This window comes from Piliocolobus tephrosceles, chromosome 21 (genome assembly GCF_002776525.5).
Source record: "Piliocolobus tephrosceles isolate RC106 chromosome 21, ASM277652v3, whole genome shotgun sequence".
Taxonomy (NCBI): Eukaryota; Metazoa; Chordata; class Mammalia; order Primates; family Cercopithecidae; genus Piliocolobus; species Piliocolobus tephrosceles.
Genome location: NC_045454.1, coordinates 20,226,167 through 20,248,694, shown reverse-complemented (window position 1 = coordinate 20,248,694; position 22,528 = coordinate 20,226,167). Strand labels below are relative to the sequence as shown.

General features: G+C 41.3%; 1 protein-coding gene across 2 annotated transcripts in view; it reads left to right on the top strand.

The window, feature by feature from the left end:
* The window catches only part of ZNF875 (zinc finger protein 875), a 32,333-nt gene extending 10,069 nt beyond the window's left edge, over positions 1-22,264 (top strand). Inside the window, exons 3-5 of one of the 2 annotated variants that reach the window (XM_023229370.1) lie at positions 1,759-1,885; positions 2,346-2,441; positions 19,925-22,264. In XM_023229370.1, coding sequence (XP_023085138.1) covers positions 1,759-1,885; positions 2,346-2,441; positions 19,925-21,588 — 1,887 coding nt within the window. In that variant the 3' untranslated portion in view covers positions 21,589-22,264. Of the gene's footprint in view, positions 1-1,758; positions 1,886-2,345; positions 2,442-19,921 lie in introns of both variants that reach the window. The other variant, XM_023229369.1, reaches the window with a different exon arrangement.
* The last annotated feature ends 264 nt before the right edge of the window (positions 22,265-22,528 follow it).

Sequence of the window (22,528 nt, the reverse complement as noted above, 5' to 3'; positions counted from 1 at the left end):
ATGGTCCTACAGCAGTGCAATGCCCAGGGGGGTCAGATTTATGGACTTTTAACAGAACCCACAGATTGAGATTTTCATATGAAATCTTCCAACATTTCATTGATATAAACACAAGTTTTAAAGCAGTATATGGGTCAAATTAAACCCCTCTATGGACTACAGATTGTACCCAAAGAGAGTAAGTGTTGGGCAGGGAAGAATCCCAGTGCTAGATTTCCAGACTCATTTGGAAATCTCACCGAACTTCCATGCCAAGGACGGTTATATATTCCCATCCTCCAAAGTACAGCTTTCTAGGTAGCAGAGGTTCGTTTGGAACTTTGTTCCTTGTCTAATAATAATAAGTCATTTTCGGTTATTTAAAAATATCTGACTGCTAAGTGTTTGCAGATTCTGTTGTAGACACCAGGGCAGTCACAGTGATCCAGCCATGCACATGGAACTGATGTCTAGTGGGAAGTCAGAAAATAGAAATGAATATCATGTATTATCTTAGAGTTAAGGGAACACAGTAAAGCAGGCGAGGGGAATGAAACCCGTGTGAGGGCATGGAATTTTACATAAAACAGCCAGGGACTGCACCAGGCATTTTGTCTGAGCCCTTCACAGTAATCCTAATCCTAACCACAACCCTTTGAGATAAGCACTGTTATTCTTAGTTCGCAGGAGAAACTGACGTGCTGAGCAGCTAATTCAGTGCCTGAGGTTACACTAGTTGGGGACAGAGATGGTTTCCAAATCCAGATAGTGTGGTTTGAGTCCACACTCTTCATCACCACCCACTTTCCCTCCTTAGGCCTGAGGAGGCAAGTGGCAGCATTTGGTAGAGGAAGGAGTGAGTCCTGCTATAGGAACTATATATATTGGTGAGTTTTTTGCTCCCAAACCCCAGAGGCGCCACTGCTTCAAGTAGAACAAATACTGAGACCAAGTAGTCTCAGAAAATTTTCAAACTCAGCAAGATGATTCTTTACTATTTAGTTGTGCTTATGTGGTGTCTTCTTCTCCCTGCCTAGTTTTAAAACTCCCTCTAGGTAAGGGCTTTGGTTTTGTTTGCTTTTATCTTCCATAGCAGCTAGCCTGGTATATTGACAGTAAGTAATAGGTGCATAAATGATGCTGGCTGGGCAGAGATAGGAGAACAATGGTCTTTCACCCCTTGGTGCCAAGGTCACAATCCAAAGTAGGGTCTAGAAATCTTTTCTACTTCCCTTAGGGAAGCCTTTCGACCTCTCATTCTTCTTTCTTTTCTTTCCTTTCTTTCCTCTTTATTTCGTTTCTTTCCTCTTTCTTTTTCTTTCTCTTTCTTTCTTCCTTTCTTCCTTTCTTTCCTTTCTTTCTTTCCTTTCTTTTCTTTCTTCCTTTCTTTCCTTTCTTGTCTTTCTGTCTTTCTTTCTTTCTTTTAGACGGAGTTTTGCTCTTGTTGCCCAGGCCGGAGTGCAATGGCACGATCTCAGCTCACCACAACCTCCGCCTCCCAGGTTCAAGCAATTCTCCTGCCTCAGCCTCGCAAGTAACTGGGATTACAGGCACCCGCCACCATGCCTGGCTAATTTTGTATTTTTAGTAGAGACAGGGTTTCTCCAGTTGGTAGGGCTGGTCTCGAACTCTCGACCTCAGGTGATCCGCCCACCTCAGCCTCCCAAAGTGCTGGGGATTACAGGCATGAGCCACAGGGCCTGGCCTTGACCTCTCATTCTAAACTATGGGAGGGAAAGACAGGCTCCTGGATGAGCAGAGGTGTGTTTTGTGTTAAAGGCATTCGTGGCATTCAGGGATGTGGCTGTGGACTTCACCCAGGAGGAATGGAGATTGTTGAGCCCTGCTCAGAGGACCCTGCACAGGGAGGTGATGCTGGAGACTTATAACCACCTGGTCTCACTGGGTAAGAACGGCCTCCTTTGGCACTTAAACTCTGCCCTACAGAGTATTTTCCACTCATCGTGAGGAAGGGCTACCTGCAGAGCACCTTTCCCTTAGAGTTGAGCTTAAAAACAGTTTACCTTTTTCCTTTGGGTAAATCTGGATTTAGTAGAATTGCAAGCTGATAGATTGATTTATTCATGTTATGGATGACACTGCATTTCCAGGACTGTTTCCCAAGGCTTGCGCTCTGTCTTTATTTTGCTCCAAACCCAGGAGATTTTTCATCCATCAAGTGTTCATAATATGCTGTCTTTCTGATTGGAGTCACCTTTCCTTAGTCAACCCTTCTACTTCAGAGAGGGAAGTATTCATAGGTCTTTTGTTTCGTCTGGGTTTCCTCACCCATTTCAGCTCTGAGTTCTAGAATGCCCTCTTGAGCCCATAACCAACAACGTCCTCATTTTCTTCCCTATGAATAGAAATTCCATCTTCCAAACCAAAACTCATTGCTCAGCTGGAGCGAGGGGAAGAGCCCTGGAGAGAGGAGAGAAAATGTTCGCTGGACCTCTGTCCAGGTGAGTGTGAGCGTGGGGTAGATGGGATAATCTACAGCTTGGCAGATAGGGAAGGAGGAGGCATCTCTCAGATACTGGGAAGAAGCTCTTCTCCAGGCCTCCGAAGCCAAGACAAAGGTGGCCTGACATGGCCTTCCTTCCGGAACATAATCTTCAGTTGAGGGAGGGACTTCCCTGGTTCCCTTGTCTCTTTCCTACACCAGGAAGCCTCCATTCCTCACTTGTCTTCTCCATAAGGCTTAGTCTTTCCTCATTCACAGTCTTCTTTCTCACCTGATCTTAAAAACTGCATCTACCCCATTAATGGTAAGTCTACGACCCTTCTAGATACTTTCTAGCTACTCTTATGTTAAGATTAATTGATTATCTCCACCTCTGCAATTCCCATAATTTATTACACAATACTTAAGCTATGACTAATAATAAAATACATACTCATGGCCGGGCGCGGTGGCTCAAGCCTGTAATCCCAGCACTTTGGGAGGCCAAAACGGGCGGATCACGAGGTCAGGAGATCGAGACCATCCTGGCTAACACGGTGAAACCCCATCTCTACTAAAAAAATACAAAAAACTAGCGGGGCGAGGTGGTGGGTGCCTGTAGTCCCAGCTAGTCGGGAGGCTGAGGCAGGAGAATGGCATAAACCCGGGAGGCGGAGCTTGCAGTGAGCTGAGATCCGGCCACTGCGCTCCAGCCTGGGCGACAGAGCAAGACTCCATCTCAAAAAAAAAAAAAAAAAAAATACTCATGTGCCAATGGCCCAGCTTAAGAAATAAAAAATTACCTAAACAGTTGAAACCCCCATTTCCCCTTCCCTGATGGTATCCTATACCCATCCCTCCAATGGAATTGTTTTTCAATATTAGGGATTTGTAATTCTCATGCATGGCCTTATTCTTTCCTTCATATGTATGAATCGCTAAATCATCTATATTGTTGTTTGGCATATTTTAAAACTTTATATCAATGTTGTCATATTATGTATACCTTTCTGTACTGTGTTTTCTTCACTGAGACTAATTTTGTACTATGTTGGTATATGTAGCTCTGCTTCATTCATTTTTATGGCTATATAATATTGTATTATATGCATGATTACAATACAATTCATTTATCCATTCCATTTTTGTTAGACAGTTACATTTTTAACAGTGTATTCTTTTGACCAATTAAAGAATGCTGCTGTGAACCTTCTCATAGATATGTCCTTGGGCACATAAGCACCCGTTTATCTAGGATATGTACCTAGGAATAGGACAGCTGAGTGAAAGAATATGCACCTGGTCAATCTGACAAAGTAATGCTAAACTATTCTCCAAAGCTGTTGTATTAGTGTTCTAGGGCTGCCACAACAAAGTGCCACAAACTGAGTGGCTTAAAGAACAGAAGTTTATTTTCTCACAGTTCTGGAGGCTAGAAGTAGAGGTCAAGGTGTTGGTAGGGTTGGTTCCTTTTGAGGACTGTGAGGAAGAATCTGTCCCATGCCTCTCCTCTAGCTTCTGGTGGTTTGCTGGCAATCCCTGGTGTGGAGGAGCAGTGCCCCAGTCTCTGCCTTCATCTTCATATAGCATTCTCCCTGTGTGCTTGTCTCTGTGTCCACATTTTCATTGTTTGTAAGGACATTATTCATATTGGATTAGGGCCCACTCTAATGACCTCGTCTTAACTAATTACATCTGCAACAACCCTGTTTCCAAATAAGTTCATCTTTTGAGATATTAGGGATTTGGACTCCAATATGTCATTTTTGGGAAAACAGAATTCAATCTATAGCAATTGCTCATGCTCACATAGCATTTTATTGTATGAGGATTCTAGTTGCCCTGCATCCTCCCTAATACTTTGTGTGGTCAGACTTCAGGTTTTGATCATCTTTTGGGTATGAAATAGCCTCTCATAGTAGTTGTAATTTAATTAGTTTTGAGTTTGAGCATCTTTTTATATGTTCATTCCTTGACTGGCCTTGATGTTTGCTCTTCTGTGAAGCCTTTTCCATTCTTTTTGCCTTTTCTTGTTGATTTGAATTTGAATTTTTAAAAATAAATCATTGAGATGAATTCTTTATCAGATGTTCCAATCTGTGGCCTACCTACTTGCTTTTTTAATTTTTTTATTGAGATGTCACCTACCCAGGAGTGCAGTGGCATGATCTTGGCTCACTACAACCTCCGCCTCCCAGGTTCAAGCGATTCTCCTGCCTCAGCCTCCTGAATAGCTGGGACTACAGGCGTGTGCCACCACACCTGTCTAATTTTTGTATTTTTAGTAGAGATGGGGTTTCACCATGTTGGCCAGGCTGGTCTTGAACTCCTGACCTCAAGTGATCCACCTGCCTTGGCCTCCCAAAATGCTGGGATTACAGATGTGAGTCACCACACCCAGTCCCACTTGCTCTTTTTTTTTTTTTTTTTTTTTTGATACGGAGTCTCATTCTGTTGCCAGGCTGGAGTGCAGTGGCACGATCTCGGCTAACTGCAACTTCCAACTCCCGGGTTCAAGCAATTTTCCTGCCTCAGCCTCCCGAATAGCTGGGACTACGTAAATGCCACTAGGCCTGGCTAATTTTTTGTATTTTTAGTGTTAGCCAGGATGGTCTCCATCTCCTCACCTCGTGATCCGCACACCTCAGCTTTCAAAAGTGCTGGGATTACAGGTGTGAGCCACTGTGCCTGGCCCCCTGCTTGCTCTTTAAACAAACTATCTGAAATAATTTGTCTCAGTTTATAAAAATAATACAGAGAGTTTCCATTTAATCTTCACCCAGCTTTCCCCAATGATAATATTTTATGTAACCACAGCACATTTCAAAACCAGGTAACTGACATTGGTACAATATTATTAAGTAAACTAAAAACTTTATTTAGATTCAGATTTCATCAGTTTTTGCATGTACTCTTTTTTTTAAATTGTTGCTCTATAATAGTATGAAATTTCATTACATAAATAAGATTTATGTAGCCACCATCACCACAATAAAAATCTAGAACTCTTCTATCACTACAAAGAAAATTCCCCTGTGCTATCCTCCCTCCAGTCTTAACCCCTGGCAACTACTGATCTGTTTCCCATCACTATAATTTTTTTTTTTTTTGAGATAGAGTTTTGCTCTTGTTGCCCAGGCTGGAGTGCAGTGGTGCAATCTCGGCTCACTGCAGTCTCAGCCTCCTGGGTTCAAGTGATTCTCCTGCCTCAGCCTCCTGAGTAGCTGGGAATACAGGCATGTGCCACCACGCCTGGCTAATTTTGTATTTTTAGTAGAGACGGGGTTTCACCATGTTGTCCCACCCAGTCTTGAACTCCTGACTTCAGGTGATCTACCCACCTCAGCCTCCCAAAGTGCTAAGATTACAGGCATGAACCACTTGTGCCCAGCCTCAAATTTTATTTCTACTAAAATATATAATTATTCTTATGCTCTATTTCTTCATGTATCAGTCTTTTAAATTTGTGTATTTTAATTAATTTGTCCACTTAACCTCAGCAGTTACATTTGTTGGCATAATGTTCATAATATTCCCAAATTTCTTTTAAAGTCTGTGTATTTCTCTAGTGGTGCTTCCTCTTTCATTCCTCATATTTGTGATTTAAAACATTTTGGGAGTATTTTATCTAAATGTTTATTAATTTTGTGGATTTTTGCAAAGAATCAACTTTTGGTTTCATTGATTTTCTGTATTATTAATCTATATCACATTTAAGTGATTTTTATTTGTATCTTTTTCTCCATTCTACTTTCTTTGGGTCTAATTTCCTCCTCTTCTTACTTCCTGAGGTGGAAGCTTAGGTCGCTGGTATAGACCTTCTTTTCTACTACAATCACATATATATCTGTACATTTATTTCTAAGCCTTGCTTTAGCTGAATCCTACAACTTTTGGTGTGTGGCGTTTTCATTATCATTTAGTTCATAATATTTTCTAATTTTTCTTATTTTTTAACCTATTGGTTGTTTAGAAGTGAGCTGCTTAATTTCCAGATATTCAGATATTTTCTAAATGTTTCATAAGGTTTTCAATTTAATTGTATTTTGTTGAGAGAAAGTATTCTGTATATTTTCAATTTTTCAAAATCTGTTGAAATTAATTTTATAGCACAGCATATGGTCTATTTTTGTGAACATTCCATGAGCTATTAAAAGGAATGTTTATTCTGCAGTTGTTGAGGGTACTATTCTATAAATGTCAGTTAGGTCATGTTAGTAATATTGTTCAGATAATTGATATCCTCACTGAGTTTTTGGTCTGATTTTTCTATCCATTACTGCAAAGGTGTGTTAACATATCATTGTGGATTTGTCTGTGTCTCTGTAGTGATCTCTAAAGTTTTGATTCATACAGTTAGTAATTTTGTTACGAGGCACATGTACATTAATAATTGTTACATCTTCTTCTTGACCTTTTTATCATTATGGAATTTCCTCCTTTGTTTTTAGCAATACCCCTTGTCTTGAGGTCTATTATCTGATATTAATATAGCTACTCCAGCTTTTTTTTTTTTTATTTTGAGACAGAATTTTGCTTTTGTTGCCCAGGCTGGAGTGCAATGGCACGATCTTGGGCGTGGCTCAGAGATGCCATGACCAAACACCTCTTAAAGGCCTCCTGGGTTCAAGTGATTCTCCTGCCTCAGCCTCTTGAGTAACTGGGATTACAGATGCCTGCTACCACGCCTAGCTAATTTTTTCGTATTTTTAGTAGAGACAGGGTATCACCATGTTGGCCAGGCTGGTCTTGAACTCTTGGCCTCAGGTGATCCACCTGCCTCTGCCTCCCAAAGTACTGGGATTACAGATGTGAGCCACCACGTCCGGCCCATTCCAGCTTTTTAGTATTTACTCTTCCCATGGCATACCTTTGTCCATTCTTTATATTTCAATCTTTTTATTTGCATCTTTGTATTTAAAATGAGTCTCTAATAGACAGCATATAGTTGATTTTTTCTTCTTTATCCAGTTTGCCAATCTCCACATTTTGTTGGAGTATTGAGTGCATTAGCACTCAAATGTTATTGTTGATAAGTAAGGTTATTCTACTTTTGCCAGATTTTTCTTTGTTTTCTCTGTCTAGTGTGTTTTTACTTGCTCTGTTTTCGTTTTTTTTTTTTTTTTTGAGACGGAGTCTCCCTCTGTCGCCCAGGCTGGAGTGCAGTGGCCGGATCTCAGCTCACTGCAAGCTCCGCCTTCCGGGTTTATGCCATTCTCCTGCCTCAGCCTCCCAAGTAGCTGGAACTACAGGCGCCCGCCACCTCGCCCGGCTAGTTTTTTTTGTATTTTTAGTAGAGACGGGGTTTCACCTTGTTAGCCAGGATGGTCTCGATCTGCTGACCTCGTGATCCGCCCTCTCGGCCTCCCAAAGTGCTGAGATTACAGGGTTGAGCCACCGCGCCCGGCCTACTTGCTCTATTTTCTTTAGCCTACCTTTGTTTTAATGTTTTAATAAAATACTTTTTTTTTTTTTTTTTTTTTTGAGGCAGAGTCTCGCTCTGTCGCCCGGACTGGAGTGCAGTGGCTGGATCTCAGCTCACTGCAAGCTCCGCCTTCCGGGTTTATGCCATTCTCCTGCCTCAGCCTCCCAAGTAGCTGGGACTACAGGCGCCTGCCACCCCGCCAGGCTAGTTTTTTTTGTATTTTTAGTAGAGACGGGGTTTCACCGTGTTAGCCAGGATGGTCTCGATCTCCTGACCTCGTGATCCGCCCGTCTCGGCCTCCCAAAGTGCTGGGATTACAGGCTTGAGCCACCGCGCCCGGCCAATAAAATACTGTTTAGATCCCCCCTGCTTTTTTTTTTTTTTTTGAGGCATAGTCTTACTCTGTCATCCAGACTTGAGTGCAGTGGTGATGTCACCCAGATTGGAGTGCAGTGGTGAGATCTTGGCTCAGTGCAACTTCTGCCTGGTGGGTTCAAGTGATTCTCCTGCCTCAGCTTCCAGAGTAGCTGGGACTAGAGGCGCACGCTACTACACCCAGCTAATTTTTGTATTGTCAATGGAGGTGGGATTTCAGTATGTTGGCCAGTCTGGTCTCGAACTCCTGACATCAAGTGATCCGCCTGCCTCAGCCTCCCAAAGTGTTTGGATTACAGGCGTGAGCCACTGCACCTGGCTCCTTCTTAGATCTTCATGTAAATTTTTCTCAGCTATCTAACTATGTATCTGCCTTGTGTGTGTTTATGACTTTCCAGGGCTTACAATGTGTATTTTTAACTTAAACCAGTTTACTTAGTTATTATTTGTTTAAGGTAATGTAAGAATCTCACAAGAGTATGTGTACATTCCCCTCATCTTTAGTGCTGTTGTCATATACGTTATTTCTGTAAATATCCTAAACCGAATACTACAGTGTTACAATTTTTAAGCCATTATATAGTAATACGTATTTTTAAAGAAATACATATTTGTAGAAATACGTGTGTGTGCTTTATATCTGTCACATTTCTTATACTCTTCACTCCTTAATGTAGATACAAGTTGCCACCTGATACCATTTTCCTTCATCCTGAAGGACTTCCTTTAACATTTAGTACAGTTACCCAGCTTTGGATTTCCTATTTTAATCTGAAAAGATTATTTCCTCTCCAGTTTGCGAAAATTAACTGGAGATAGAATCGCTGGTTAACATATTTTTCTCTAGCATTGCAGTGTCTTCTGGCTTTCATAGCTTTATAATTTTGGTTGAGTAATTATTATATTGTTCTTTTCTATTTTGATCTTCTCTGGCTGTCTTCAAGATTTTCTCGTTATCTTTGGCCTTTAACAGTTTGACTCTGATGTTTCTAAGAGTTGTTTTCTTTGTGTTTCTACTACTTGAACATCATGAAGCTTCTTGGCTCTCTAAGTTATATTTTCTACTCACTGTGAGAAATACTTGGCTATTATTTCAATATTTTTCCTGTCCCTTTTACTCTTTCCTTTCATTCTAGGACTCCAATTTACCTGTATATTGGACCACTGGAAATGTGTTTCTGAAGATTCATAGTATCTCATAAGCTTCTGTTCATTTTTCTTCAATCTTTTTCCTCTCTTTTTTGAGGGGTGGTTGGATATAGGTAATTTCTAATTAATTTATTTTCGAATTCACTAATCTATTTTCTTTTTCTGTTTGCTACTAAACCTGTCTAATGACTTTTAAAATTTCAGTTATTGTTTTTTTCTTTCCCCCTCCCCTCCCTTCCTCTCCCCTCTTCTCCCCTCCCCTCCCCTCCTCTTGTTTCTATAGGTATTAGGAGTGCTCTCAGGCAAGAAAGCCACAAACAAAATTATTACCCCTTTCTGTTGTGATTTTTTTTTAGCATAAACTCTTCCCCATGTTCTGGCTAGTTGTGTATATTTTCCGGTGCCTTTGAATAGTTATTTGTTGTATTTTATCCAGTCGTATTATTTTCTTCTGGAGGGTTCTTGTGACCACTTCAGTCTGCTGGCATTTTTGTTAGTGGGCTTCCTCATACTTATTTTTGAATTGATTTTTAGAAATTGCTTCAAAATTACAGAATATTTGCAAAAATAAAAATAGTAGAATAAATATATATGGTGCAGTGAGTTGGATGTGATTTGTCCCCACCAAAACTCATGGTGAAATTTAATTGCCAATTTAACAATATTGAAAGGTGGTGGGGCCTTTAAGAGGTATTTGGTTGTGGCATCTCCGCCTTCTTGAATGGCTTATGCAGACTGGGTTAGTTATCAAGTTGTTATAAAACAAGGCTTCCTCTGATGTTTGGCCTCTTTGCATGCGCTTGCTTTCCCTTCCTCTTTCTGCTGTGATTTGAAGCAGCACGAGACCCTCACCAAATGGGCTACCATCCAGCCTCCAGAATTGCGAGCCAAATAAACTTTTTTGTAAATTACCCAGTCTCAGGTATTCTGTTATAGCAATACAAAACAGATTAAGACATGTGGCATATATGTTCTTATATAAACGGCATCATAAAATGACCTACTGTTTTACTTAGTTTGCTTTCTCATTTATTCATGTGCTCTTTTGCATGCATGCCCTTTCTCCTTCCCCTTTCTCAGTACGTATGTATGTATGTGTATATGTATATGTGTGTTCATATGTATTTGTTTTGTTTTTGTCTTTGTTTTTGTTTTTTGAGACAGAGTCTCGGTTTGTCACCCAGGCTGGAGTGCAGTGGCACAATCTCGGCTCACTGCAACCTCCACCTCCTGGGTTCAAGCGATTCTCTTGCCTCAGCCTCCCAAGTAGCTGGGATTACAGGTGCATGCCACCATGCCCAGCTAATTTTTGTGTTTTTAGTAGAGATGGGGTTTCACCATGTTAGTCAGGCTGGTCTTGAACACCTGACCTCGTGATCTGCCCACCTTGGTCTCCCAAAGTGCTGGGATTACAGGTGTGAGCCACTGCACCTGGCCTGTAAGTGTTTGTTAAAACTTCTTCTGTGAATTTTCTAAGAATATTAATATTCTCTCATATAACCAGTGTGGTTATCAGCCTCAGTAAACTTAACTTTGATACAATAATTTTGCCTATTATCTACCATTTGTATTATAATTTTGTCAACATTATGGAATAATATGTTTTTTTATTTTCCAGAACATAATCCAGTCCAAGGTTAGTTAGTTCATTTTCATATCATGTCTGTTTACCTTCCCTTAATTATTATTAAGGGAAGGAAATTATTATTTCAATAATCTTTCTCTGTCTTTTATGACATTGACATTTTATTTATTTATTTATTTAATTTCAGATTCAGAGGGTACATGTGCAGGTTTGTTACATGTGTATATTATGGAATGCTGGGGTTTGGGCTTCTATTGAATCTATCACCCAAATAGTTTACATAGTACCTGATAGGTAGTTTTTTAGCCCTTACCTCCATCCTTTTTCCCCTGTTTTGGAGTCCCCAGTGTCTATTATTTCCATCTTTATGTCCATGTGTACCCATTGTTTAGCTCCCACTTGTAAGTGAGAACATAAGTTGTTTGATTGTCTGTTTCTGCATTGATTCACTTAGGATGATGGCCTCTAGCTGCATCCATGTTGCTGCAGAGGACATTAGTTCATTCTTTTTTTATGGCTGCATAGTATTTCATGGTGTGTGTGTATACCATATTTTATTTATCCAACCCACTATTGATGGACACATAGGTTGATTCCATGACTTTACTATTGTGAATAGTGCTGCGATAAACATACGAGTGTGGGTGTCTTTTGGTAGAACAATTTATTTTCCCAGTCTTGGGATTGCTGGGTTGAATGGTAGTTCTATTTTTATTTCTTTGAGAAATTTCCATACTGTTTGCCATAGAGGTTTAACTAATTTACATGACCACCAACAATATATAAGCATTCCATATTCTTTGCATCCTCACCAACATCTTTTTTTTTTTTTTTTTACTTTTTAATAGTAGCCATTCTGACTGGTGTGAGATGGCCTATCTCATTGTGGGTTTTCTTTTCCCATCGTTCACTGGTACCAAGATCTCTTTGTGATTTTAATTTGTATTTCTCTGATGATTAGTGATTTTGAGCTTTTTTTTTTTTTTTTTGAGACGGAGTCTGGCTCTGTCACCCAGGCTGGAGTGCAGTGGCCGGATCTCAGCTCACTGCAAGCTTCGCCTCCTGGATTTACGCCATTCTCCTGCCTCAGCCTCCCGAGTAGCTGGGACTACAGGCGCCCGCCATTACGCCCGGCTAATTTTTTGTATTTTTAGTAGAGAGGGGGTTTCACCATGTTAGCCAGGATGGTCTCGATCTCCTGACCTCGTGATCCACCCGTCTCGGCCTCCCAAAGTGCTGGGATTACAGGCTTGAGCCACCGCGCCCGGCCCTTTGCTCACTTTTTAATGGGGTTATTTGGGTTTTTGTTGTTGATTTGCTTAAGTTCCTTATGATTCTGGGTATTAGTCCTTTATAAGGTGCATAGTTCGCAAATGTTTTCTCCCATTCTGTAGGTTGTCTCTTTACTCTGTTGATTGTTTCTTTTGCAGTGCAGAAGCTCTTTTGCTTAATTAAATCATATTTGTCAATTTTTGTTTTTTGCTACAATCACTTCTGAGGACTTAGTCATAAGTTCTTTGCCTCGGTCAATGTCCAGAGAAGTTTTTCCTAGGTTTTCCTTTAGGAATTTTATAGTTTGAGGTCTTACATTTAAGTCTTTCATCCATCTTGAGTTGATTTGTGTATATGAGAGGGAAGGGTCCAGTTTCATTCTCTTGCATGTGGTTGGCCTGTTTTTCCAGCACCATTTATTGAATAGGGTGCCCTTTCCCCATTGTTTATTTCTGTCAACTTTCTCATAGATCAGTTGGTAGTAGGTGTGTGGTTTTCTTCTGGGTTCTGTATTCTGTTCCATAGATCTATATATCTGTTTTTGTACTTATGCCATGCTGTTTTGGTTAATATAGCCTTCGTACCAAATGGGCAAAAGCTGAAACCATTCCCCCTAAGAACTGGAACAAGACAAGGATGTCTGCTGTTACCACTCATATTCAACTTAGTACTGGAAGTCCTAGAGAGAGCAATCATGCAAGAGAAAGAAATAAAAGGCATCCAAATAGGAAAAGAGGGAGTCAGATTATCTCTGTTCTCCAAGAATCCGATACCTAGAAAATCATATACCTAGAAAATAATCCTATACCTAGAAAATAATCCTATACCTAGAAAACTCTAAAGATCTCTCCAAAAGACTCCTAAACCAGATTTTTAAAAAATTCAGTGAAGTTCCAGGATACAAAATCAATGTACAAAAATCAATAGCATTTCTATACACCAGTAACATTCAAGCTTAGAGCCAAATAAAGAACAAGATCCAATTTACAATAGCCACACGAATGCAAACACACAAAATACCTAAGAATACATCAAACCAAGGCTGTGAAAGGTCTCTGCAAGGAGAACTACAAAACACTGATTAAAGAAATCACAGATGACACAAAGTATAGACTATACAAAGTATTTAGTATAGTTTGAAGTCAGGTAATGTGATATTTCCAGCTTTGTTCTTTTTGCTTAGGATTGCTTTGGCTAGTCAGGCTTTGTTAGTCCCATATTAATTTTAGAATTGTTTTTTTCTAATTCTGTTAGAATTAGAATGTTAGAATGACAAATGATGTTGGCAATTTGATAGGAATTGCATAGAATCTTAGATTGCTTTGGGCAGTATGATCATTTTAACTATATTGATTCTTACAATCTGTGAGCATGGAATGTTTTTCCCTTTGTGTCATCTGTGATTTCTTTAATCAGTGTTTTGTAGTTCTCCTTGCAGAGACCTTTCACAGCCTTGGTTTGATGTATTCTTAGGTATTTTGTGTGTTTGCATTCGTGTGGCTATTGTAAATTGGATCTTGTTCTTTATTTGGCTCTAAGCTTGAATGTTACTGGTGTATAGAAATGCTATTGATTTTTGTACATTGATTTTGTATCCTGGAACTTCACTGAATTTTTTAAAAATCTGGTTTAGGAGTCTTTTGGAGGGATCTTTAGAGTTTTCTAGGTATAGGATTATTTTCTAGGTATATGATTTTCTAGGTATCGGATTCTTGGAGAACAGAGATAATCTGACTCCCTCTTTTCCTATTTGGATGCCTTTTATTTCTTTCTCTTGCATGATTGCTCTCTCTAGGACTTCCAGTACTAAGTTGAATATGAGTGGTAACAGCAGACATCCTTGTCTTGTTCCAGTTCTTAGGGGGAATGGTTTCAGCTTTTGCCCATTTGGTACGAAGTTGGCTGTAGGTCTGTCACAGATAACTCTTTTTATTTTGAGGTATGTTCCTTTGATATCTAGTTTGTTGAAGATTTTTATCATGCAGGGATATTGGATTTTATCAGATGCTTTTCTTACATCTATTAAGATGATCATATGGTTTTTAATTCTGTTTATGTGATGAATCACATTTATTGAACACTGACATTTTAGAATACAATTCCTCAGTTGTCACTTTTTTTATTTTTATTTTTTGAGATGGAGTCTCACTCTGTTGCCTAGGCTGGAGTGCAGTGGTACGATCTTGGCTCACAGCAACCTCCTCCTCCTGGGTTCAAGCAGTTCTCTGCCTCAGCCTCCTGAGAAGTTGGGACTACGGGTGCGTGCCACCACACCCAGCTAAGTTTTGTATTTTTAGTAGAGACGGAGTTTCACCATCTTGACCAGGCTTGTCTTGAACTCCTGACCTCAGGTGATCCACCCACCTTGGCCTCCCAAAGTGCTGGGATTACAGGCATGAGCCACTGCGCCCAGCCAGTTCTCACTTATTATTATTATTATTATTATTATTATTATTATTATTTTATTTTATTTTTTTTTTGAGACACAGTCTCACGCTGTCTCCCAGGCTGGAGTGCAGTGGTGCGATCTCCGCTCACTGCAAGCTCCATCTTCCAGGTTCACGCCACTCTCTTGCCTCAGCCTCTCCAGCAGGGACTACAGGTGCACACCGCCCACGCCCGGATAATTTTTTTTTTTTTTTTTTTTTTGTATTTTTAGTAGAGATGGGGTTTCACCATGTTAGCCAGGATGGTCTCAATCTCCTGAGCTTGTGATCTGCCTGCCCCGGCCTCCCAAAGTGCTGGGATTACAGGCGTGAGCCACTGCGCCTAGCCTCTCACTATTTAAAATAGCTTTATTGAGGTTATAATTTACATGCCATAAAATTAGTTATTGTATGTATACAGTTCAATAATTTTTTTTTTTGAGATAGAGTTTCGCTGTTGTTGCCCAGGCTGGAGTGCAGTGGCGCGATCTCATTGTCCTAGAGTCCTAGAGACATTGTCCAAGTCCTAGAGAAAGCAATCATGCAAGAGAGAAAAATAGGCTGGGCGCGGTGGCTCAAGCCTGTAATCCCAGCACTTTGGGAGGCCGAGACGGGCGGATCACGAGGTCAGGAGATCGAGACCATCCTGGCTAACACGGTGAAACCCCGTCTCTACTAAAAAATACAAAAAAACTAGCTGGGCGAGGTGGCGGGCGCTTGTAGTCCCAGCTACTCCGGAGGCTGAGGCAGGAGAATGGCGTGAACCCCAAAGGCGGAGCTTGCAGTGAGCTGAGATCCGGCCACTGCACTCCAGTTTGGGCGACAGAGCGAGACTCCGTCTCAAAAAAAAATAAAAATTAAAAAAAAAAAAAATAAATAAATAAATAAATAAAGAGAGAAAAATAAAAGGCATCCATATAGGAAAAGAGGGAGTCAAATTATCTCTGTTTGCCAAGAATCTGATACGTAGAAAATCCTATACCTAGAAAATAATCCTATACCTAGAAAACTCTAAAGACCTCAGGTGATCTGCCACCTCAGCCTCCCAAAGTGCTGGGATTACATGTGTGAACCACCGCACCTGTATGTGTACAGTTCAATAATTTTTAGTAAACTTACAGGGTTATATGATTGTCACCTCTATTCAACATTTCTATCACACCAGAAAGTTCTCATGTGCCCATTTGCATTCATCCCTCCTCCCATTAGAGGAAACCATTGATTTGTTTACTGTCTATAGATTTGCTATTTCTAGACATATTATATGAATGGCATTGTGAAATACATAGTCTTTCCTTTTTAGTTTTTTTTAAGATGGAGCCTTGCTGTCGCCAGGCTGGAGTACAGTGGTGCAACCTCCACCCCCCAGGTTCAAGCAATTCCCCTGGCCCAGCCTCCTGAGTAGCTGGGACTACAGGTGCACACCACCACACCTGGCTAGTTTTTTGTATTTTAGTAGAGACAGGGTTTCACCATGTTGGCCAGGATGGTCTTGATCTCCTGACCTTGTACTCCACCCATGTGAGCCTCCCCAGAGTGCTGGGATTACAGGTGTGAGCCACTGTGCCAGGCTGAAATATATAGTCTTTTATACTTGGATTTTTTTGTTTAGCATAATGTTTTTTATGTTCATTCAAGTTGCAGCATGTATCAGTAATGCATTTTTTATTGCTATACAGTATTCCTTTGTATGGATATACCACATTTTGTTTTTCTGTTTACCCGTTGATGGACATGTGGATTGTGTCCACTTTTTGGCTATTGTGAATAGTGTTGCTGTGAACACTCATATACCAGTCTTAGTGTGGACATATGTTTTCATTTCTCTTGGGTAGATAATTAGGAGTATAATTGCTTGGTTGTATGGTATGTTTATGTTTAACCGTTTTAAAAATTGGGGCTGGGTGCAGTGGCTCATGCCTGTAATCCCAGCACTGTGGGAGGCCGAGGTAGGTAGACCACCTGAGGTCAGGGGTTCGAGACCAGCCTGACCAACATGGTGAAACCCCATCTCTACTAAAAATACAAAAATTACCTGGGCGTGTTGGCAGGTGCCTGTAATCCTAGCTACTTGGGAGGCTGAGGCAGGAGAATCGCTTGAACCTGGGAGATGGAGGTTGCAATGAGCTAAGATCGTGCCACTGCATTCCAGCCTGGGTGACACAGACTCCATCTCAAAAAAAAAAATTGGAAAAATGTTTTCCAAAGTGCCTGTACCATTTTACATTTCTATTACCAATATATTAGGGTTTTAGTTTCTCCACATCCTTGTCAGCACTTGGTATTGTTACTGATTTTGATTATAGACATGCTAGCAGTGTGTCGTGGTATTTCATGTGCATTTAATGCGTTTCCTGAATAGCTGATGATGATGATCTTTGCATTGTTTTTTTTTTTTTTTTAGGCCTAATTTTTGTATTTTGTGTTTTCAGTAGAGACAGGATTTCACCATGCTAGCCAGGCTGGTCGAGAGCTCCTGACCTCAGGTGATCCACCCATCTTGGCCTCCCAAAGTGCTGGGATTACAGGCGTGAGCCACCACGCCTGGCCCTTTTCATTGTTTATTAACCATTTGCATATCTTTTTTAGTAAAATGCCTATTCAATTCTTTTCTTCATTTTAAAATTATATTGTGTTCTTATTGATTTGTAAGAATTTTTAGTATATTCAAGACACAAGTCCTATATCAATATAGGATTTTCAGATATTTCTCCCTGTCTGTCACAGGGCTTATCTTTTCATTTTCTCAATGGTGTCATTTCAGGTACAAAAGTTTTAAATGCTGATAAATTTTAACTTACCACTGTTTAAAATGGGTTGTGCTTTTGGTATTGTAACTAAGAACTTTATTCTTAACTCAAGGTTATGAAGATTTTCTTCATTGGTTTCTTCTAGAAGTTTTATAGTTTTAGCTCTTACATTTAGGGCTACAATCCATTTTAGTTAATTTTTGTGTATCAAATGAGGTGAAAGTCTAAATTCATTTTCTTGCATATGAATATTCAGTTGCCCTCACGATGTCATATAAAGAGTATCCTTTCCTCCATTGAATTACCTTGGCACCTTTATCAAAAATCAGCTGACTGTGAATCTAAGTGTTCATTTCTAGTCTCCTGATTTTGTTCCATGATCTCCATCTTCCTCCTATGACAGTAGCACACTATCTTCATTACTATAGCTTTATATTAAGTCTTGAAGTTAGAAATGTACACTCCCCGACTTTATTTTCTTTTTCAAAAATTGTTTTGTCTATTTTATGTCCTTTGAATTTCAATGTAAGTTTTAGGATCAGATTGTCAATTTCCAAAAGGGAAAAAAACCAAAAGCCTGCTGTGGTTCTGATACCATGATTATGTTGAATCTGCAGATAAATTTTGGGGAGAATCACCATCTTAATAATAGTGAGCCTTCCAATCTATGACTGTCTCCCTATTTATTTGGAGCTTTAATTTCATTCAACAATGTTAATTTTCTTTTTAAAAATCTTTCTTCTTTTCCTCTTTTCCTTTCTTTTTCTCGTTCTCTTTCTGTTCTCTTTCTTTCATCCCACTATGTTGCCCAAGCTGGCCTCAAACTTCTGGCCTCAAGCAATCCTCCTGCCTCAGCCTCCCTAAGTGTTGGGATTACAGGCATGAGCCAACATGCCCAGCCTTAATTTTCAGTTTACAAACTTTGTGCTACTTTGTCACATTTGTTCCTTAGCATTTTATTATTTTTATGCTATTGTGAATAGTATTGTTTTCTCAGTTTCATTTTTAGAATAGTCATTGCTAGTATATAGAAATATAATTGTTTTTTATATATTTATCTTATATGACCTAAGTACAGTTATGACTTTCAGTTGCTTTTTTGAAATGTTATACATACAAAATTATATAATCTGTGAACAAAATATTTTTTTTTACTTCTTCCTTCCCAATTAAGATGGCTTTCATTTGTTTTCTCCTCCTCATTTTGTTTGTCCCTTCCTTTTTTGTTTTTTTTTGAGACAGAGTCTTGCTCTGTTGCCAGGCTGGAGTGCAGTGGTGCAATTTGGGCTCACTGCAATGTCCACCTCCCGGGTTCAAGCGATTCTTCTGCCTCAGCCTCCCAAGTAGCTGGGACTACAGGTGCATGTCACCATGGCCAGCTAATTTTTGTATTTTTAGTAGAGACAGGGTTTCACCATGTTGGTCAGGATGGTCTTGATCTCGACCTTATGATCCGCCCGCCTCAGCCTCCCAAAGTGCTGGAATTACAGGCGTCATATTTTAAGTTTTTGAGAACACATGCAATATTTGTCACTTCTTTCTTCTTCTCCTCCTTTTCCTTCTCCTCCTTCTTCTTCCTTCCTTACTCTCTCTCTTTTCTCTGTCTCCCTCTTTTGAATTCAACCCCTTAAAAAGGTAAAAACCATTTTTAGCTGGCAGGCCATACAGAAACAGGTTTCAGGTTGGATTTGCCCTGTCAGATGAGTTTGCCAACTCCTGCAATAGAAAATGTAATGCAGGCCGGGCATGGTGGCTCACGCCTGTAATCCCAGCACTCTGGGAGGCCTAGGCGGGTGGATCACGAGGTCAGGAGATCGAGACCATCCTGGCTAACACGGTGAAACCCCATCTCTACTAAAAATACAAAAAAAAAAAAAAAATTAGCTGGGCATGATGGCGGACACCTGTAGTCCCAGCTCCTTGGGAGGCTGAGGCAGGAGAATGGCGTGAACCCAGGAGGCAGACCTTGCTATGGGCCGAGATCACACCACTGCACTCTAGCCTGGGTGACAGAGCGAGACTCTATCTAAAAAAAAAAGAAAGAAAGAAAAAAGAAAATGTAATGCATAGGGCTGGGCACAGTAGGTTACGCTTGTAATCCCAGTACTTTGGGAGGCTCAGGCTGACCTGAGGTCAGGAGTTCAAGACCAGCCTGGCAAACATGGTGAAACTCTGTCTCTACTAAAAATACAAAAATTAGCTGGGCATGGTCTCGGGCTTCTGTAATCCCAGCTACTCAGGAGGCTAAGGCAGGAGAATCGCTTGAACTCAGGAGGCGGAGGTTGCAGTGAGCTGAGATCGCACCACTGCACTCTCGCTTGGGTGAAAGAATGACTCTGTTTAAAAAAAAAAAAAGAAAGTGTAATGCATGATGTGAAATGAAAAATAGATGTGCTGGGACGGATGTTTACCTGGGGGATAGCTTGTGATGTAAATATATTATGAATGACCAATGGGCAAGGCAAAATTGCCTACACAGCCTTACCTATGACTCCTCTGAAAATGTTCTTTCTTCAGCAGAATCAAAGCCAGAAATTCGACTTTGTCCCTCCCGCCCTCTGATATTCTCCAGTCAGCAAGCTCTCAGCCAACATGTGTGGCTGAGTCATCTCTCTCAGCTGTTTTCAAGTTTATGGGCAGGAAATCCTCTCCAGCTGGGTAAACACTATCCGGAAGATCAGAAACAACAGCAGGATCCATTCTGCTTGAGTGGCAAAACAGAAGGGATTCAAGAGGGAGAAGACTCCAGACTCCTGTTTGGGAGAGTAAGCAAAAGTGGCGCTTCAAAGGCACTCTCCAGCCCACCTGAAGAACAGCCAGCACGGTCTGAGGAAGACAACACAGTGGTGGATATAGGACCCAGCCCTGAAAGGAAGGCAGACCTTGAGGAAACAGACAAAGTATTGCATGGTTTAGAAATCTCAGGATTTGGAGAAATCAAATATGAAGAGTTTGGGCCAGGCTTTATCAAGGAGTCAAACCTCCTTAGCCTCCAGAAGACACAAACTGGGGAGACAGCTTACATGTACACTGACTGGGGAGACAGCTTTGGCAGTATGTCAATCCTCATCAAAAACCCAAGGACGCACTCTGGGGGAAAGCCTTATGTGTGCAGGGAGTGTGGACGAGGCTTTACCTGGAAGTCAAACCTGATCACACATCAGAGGACACACTCAGGGGAGAAACCTTATGTGTGCAAGGATTGTGGACGAGGCTTTACTTGGAAGTCGAACCTCTTTACACATCAGCGGACACACTCAGGGCTCAAGCCTTATGTGTGCAAGGAATGTGGGCAGAGCTTTAGCCTGAAGTCAAACCTCATCACCCACCAGAGGGCGCACACTGGGGAAAAGCCTTATGTTTGCAGAGAATGTGGGCGTGGCTTTCGCCAGCATTCACACCTGGTCAGACACAAGAGGACGCATTCAGGAGAGAAGCCTTACATTTGCAGGGAGTGTGAGCAAGGCTTTAGCCAGAAGTCACACCTCATCAGACACTTAAGGACACACACAGGAGAGAAGCCTTATGTATGCATAGAATGTGGGCGTCACTTTAGCTGGAAATCAAACCTCAAAACACACCAGAGGACACACTCAGGGGTTAAACCTTATGCCTGCCTGGAGTGTGGGCAATGCTTTAGCCTGAAGTCAAACCTTAACAAACACCAGAGGTCACACACAGGAGAGAAGCCATTTGTATGTATGGAGTGTGGGCGAGGCTTTACCCGGAAATCAACCCTCATCACACACCAGAGGACACATTCAGGGGAGAAGCCATTTGTATGCAGGGAGTGTGGACGAGGCTTTAATGATAAGTCCACCCTTGTCTCACACCAGAGGACACATTCAGGGGAAAAGCCTTTTATGTGCAGAGAGTGTGGCAGAAGGTTTCGGCAGAAGCCTAACCTATTTAGGCACAAGAGGGCACACTCAGGTGCCTTTGTGTGTAGGGAGTGTGGGCAAGGCTTTTGTGCTAAGTTAACTCTCATTAAACACCAGAGGGCACACTCAGGGGGGAAGCCTCATGTGTGCAGGGAGTGTGGGCAAGGCTTTAACCGGCAGTCACACCTCATTAGACACCAGAGGACACATTCAGGAGAGAAGCCTTATATTTGCAGAAAGTGTGGGCGGGGCTTTAGTCGGAAGTCCAACCTTATCAGACATCAGAGGACACACTCAGGATAGAAACTTTATGTGTACAGGGAATGTGGTACAGCCTTTAGCCAGGAGTCATACTTCATCAGACACCAGAGGATACACACAGCACTGTGGCTTTGTCAGCCATGGTTAGATACCAAAGTGGAGACATTGTATGTGTGATTGTGCATGAGACTGTACTGGTAAGACTTGTATCTCCATCCACTTGAAGGAGAATTGCTGGCTCATTTTCAGGAGCCCTGCCCTTCCTCACTGGGGATGGTGGGTTGTGGAAGCCTGGTCAGGTAATGATAGTGGCTGGAGGCAGTTCAAATGCCCAGGCAGATAGGGGTGGGTACCCAGTGAAACACAACCTTAAAGCTAAAGACAGTCCCGGCTAAATCCTCATACTGAATTGAGAACCTGTCTTCCCATTTGGTGTGCTTTCATCCAATTGATCCCAACCCTTCACCTATTTTGCATATACCTGTCCTTTTCTAATTGGTTTTTACACTATTGTGCCCACCTTTGAGTGGTGCCTTTGCATACTTACAAACCAATCGACATGTACTCCCCTATTCTGAGCCCATAAAAGACCCAGACTCAGCCACAGTGGGAGAGAAATCACACTGCTGTGGAAGTTGGGGACCACTCCCTGCATCCCTTCTCCACTGAGAGCTGTTCTTTCGCTCAATAAAATTCTTTTCTACCCATCCTCACCCTTTAGTTGTCAGTGTATCCTCATTCTTCTTGGACTCGGGACAAGTGCTTAGAACCGCTGAACATGGGTATAAGCTATAATACAGGCAGCCAAGAGGGCGGGGCACCTCCAGTGGCAGGCCCAGGGCTAAATGAGGTCAAGGTGGGGGGTTGTCACCCGCTGTGGAAGTCCTCGGTTGGCAATGTGGCTAAGAAAAATCCTGTGTCAGTAACTTTGATGGAGAGAGTACTTTTAAATAGGTTGAAATTAGGAAATGAATACTATTCC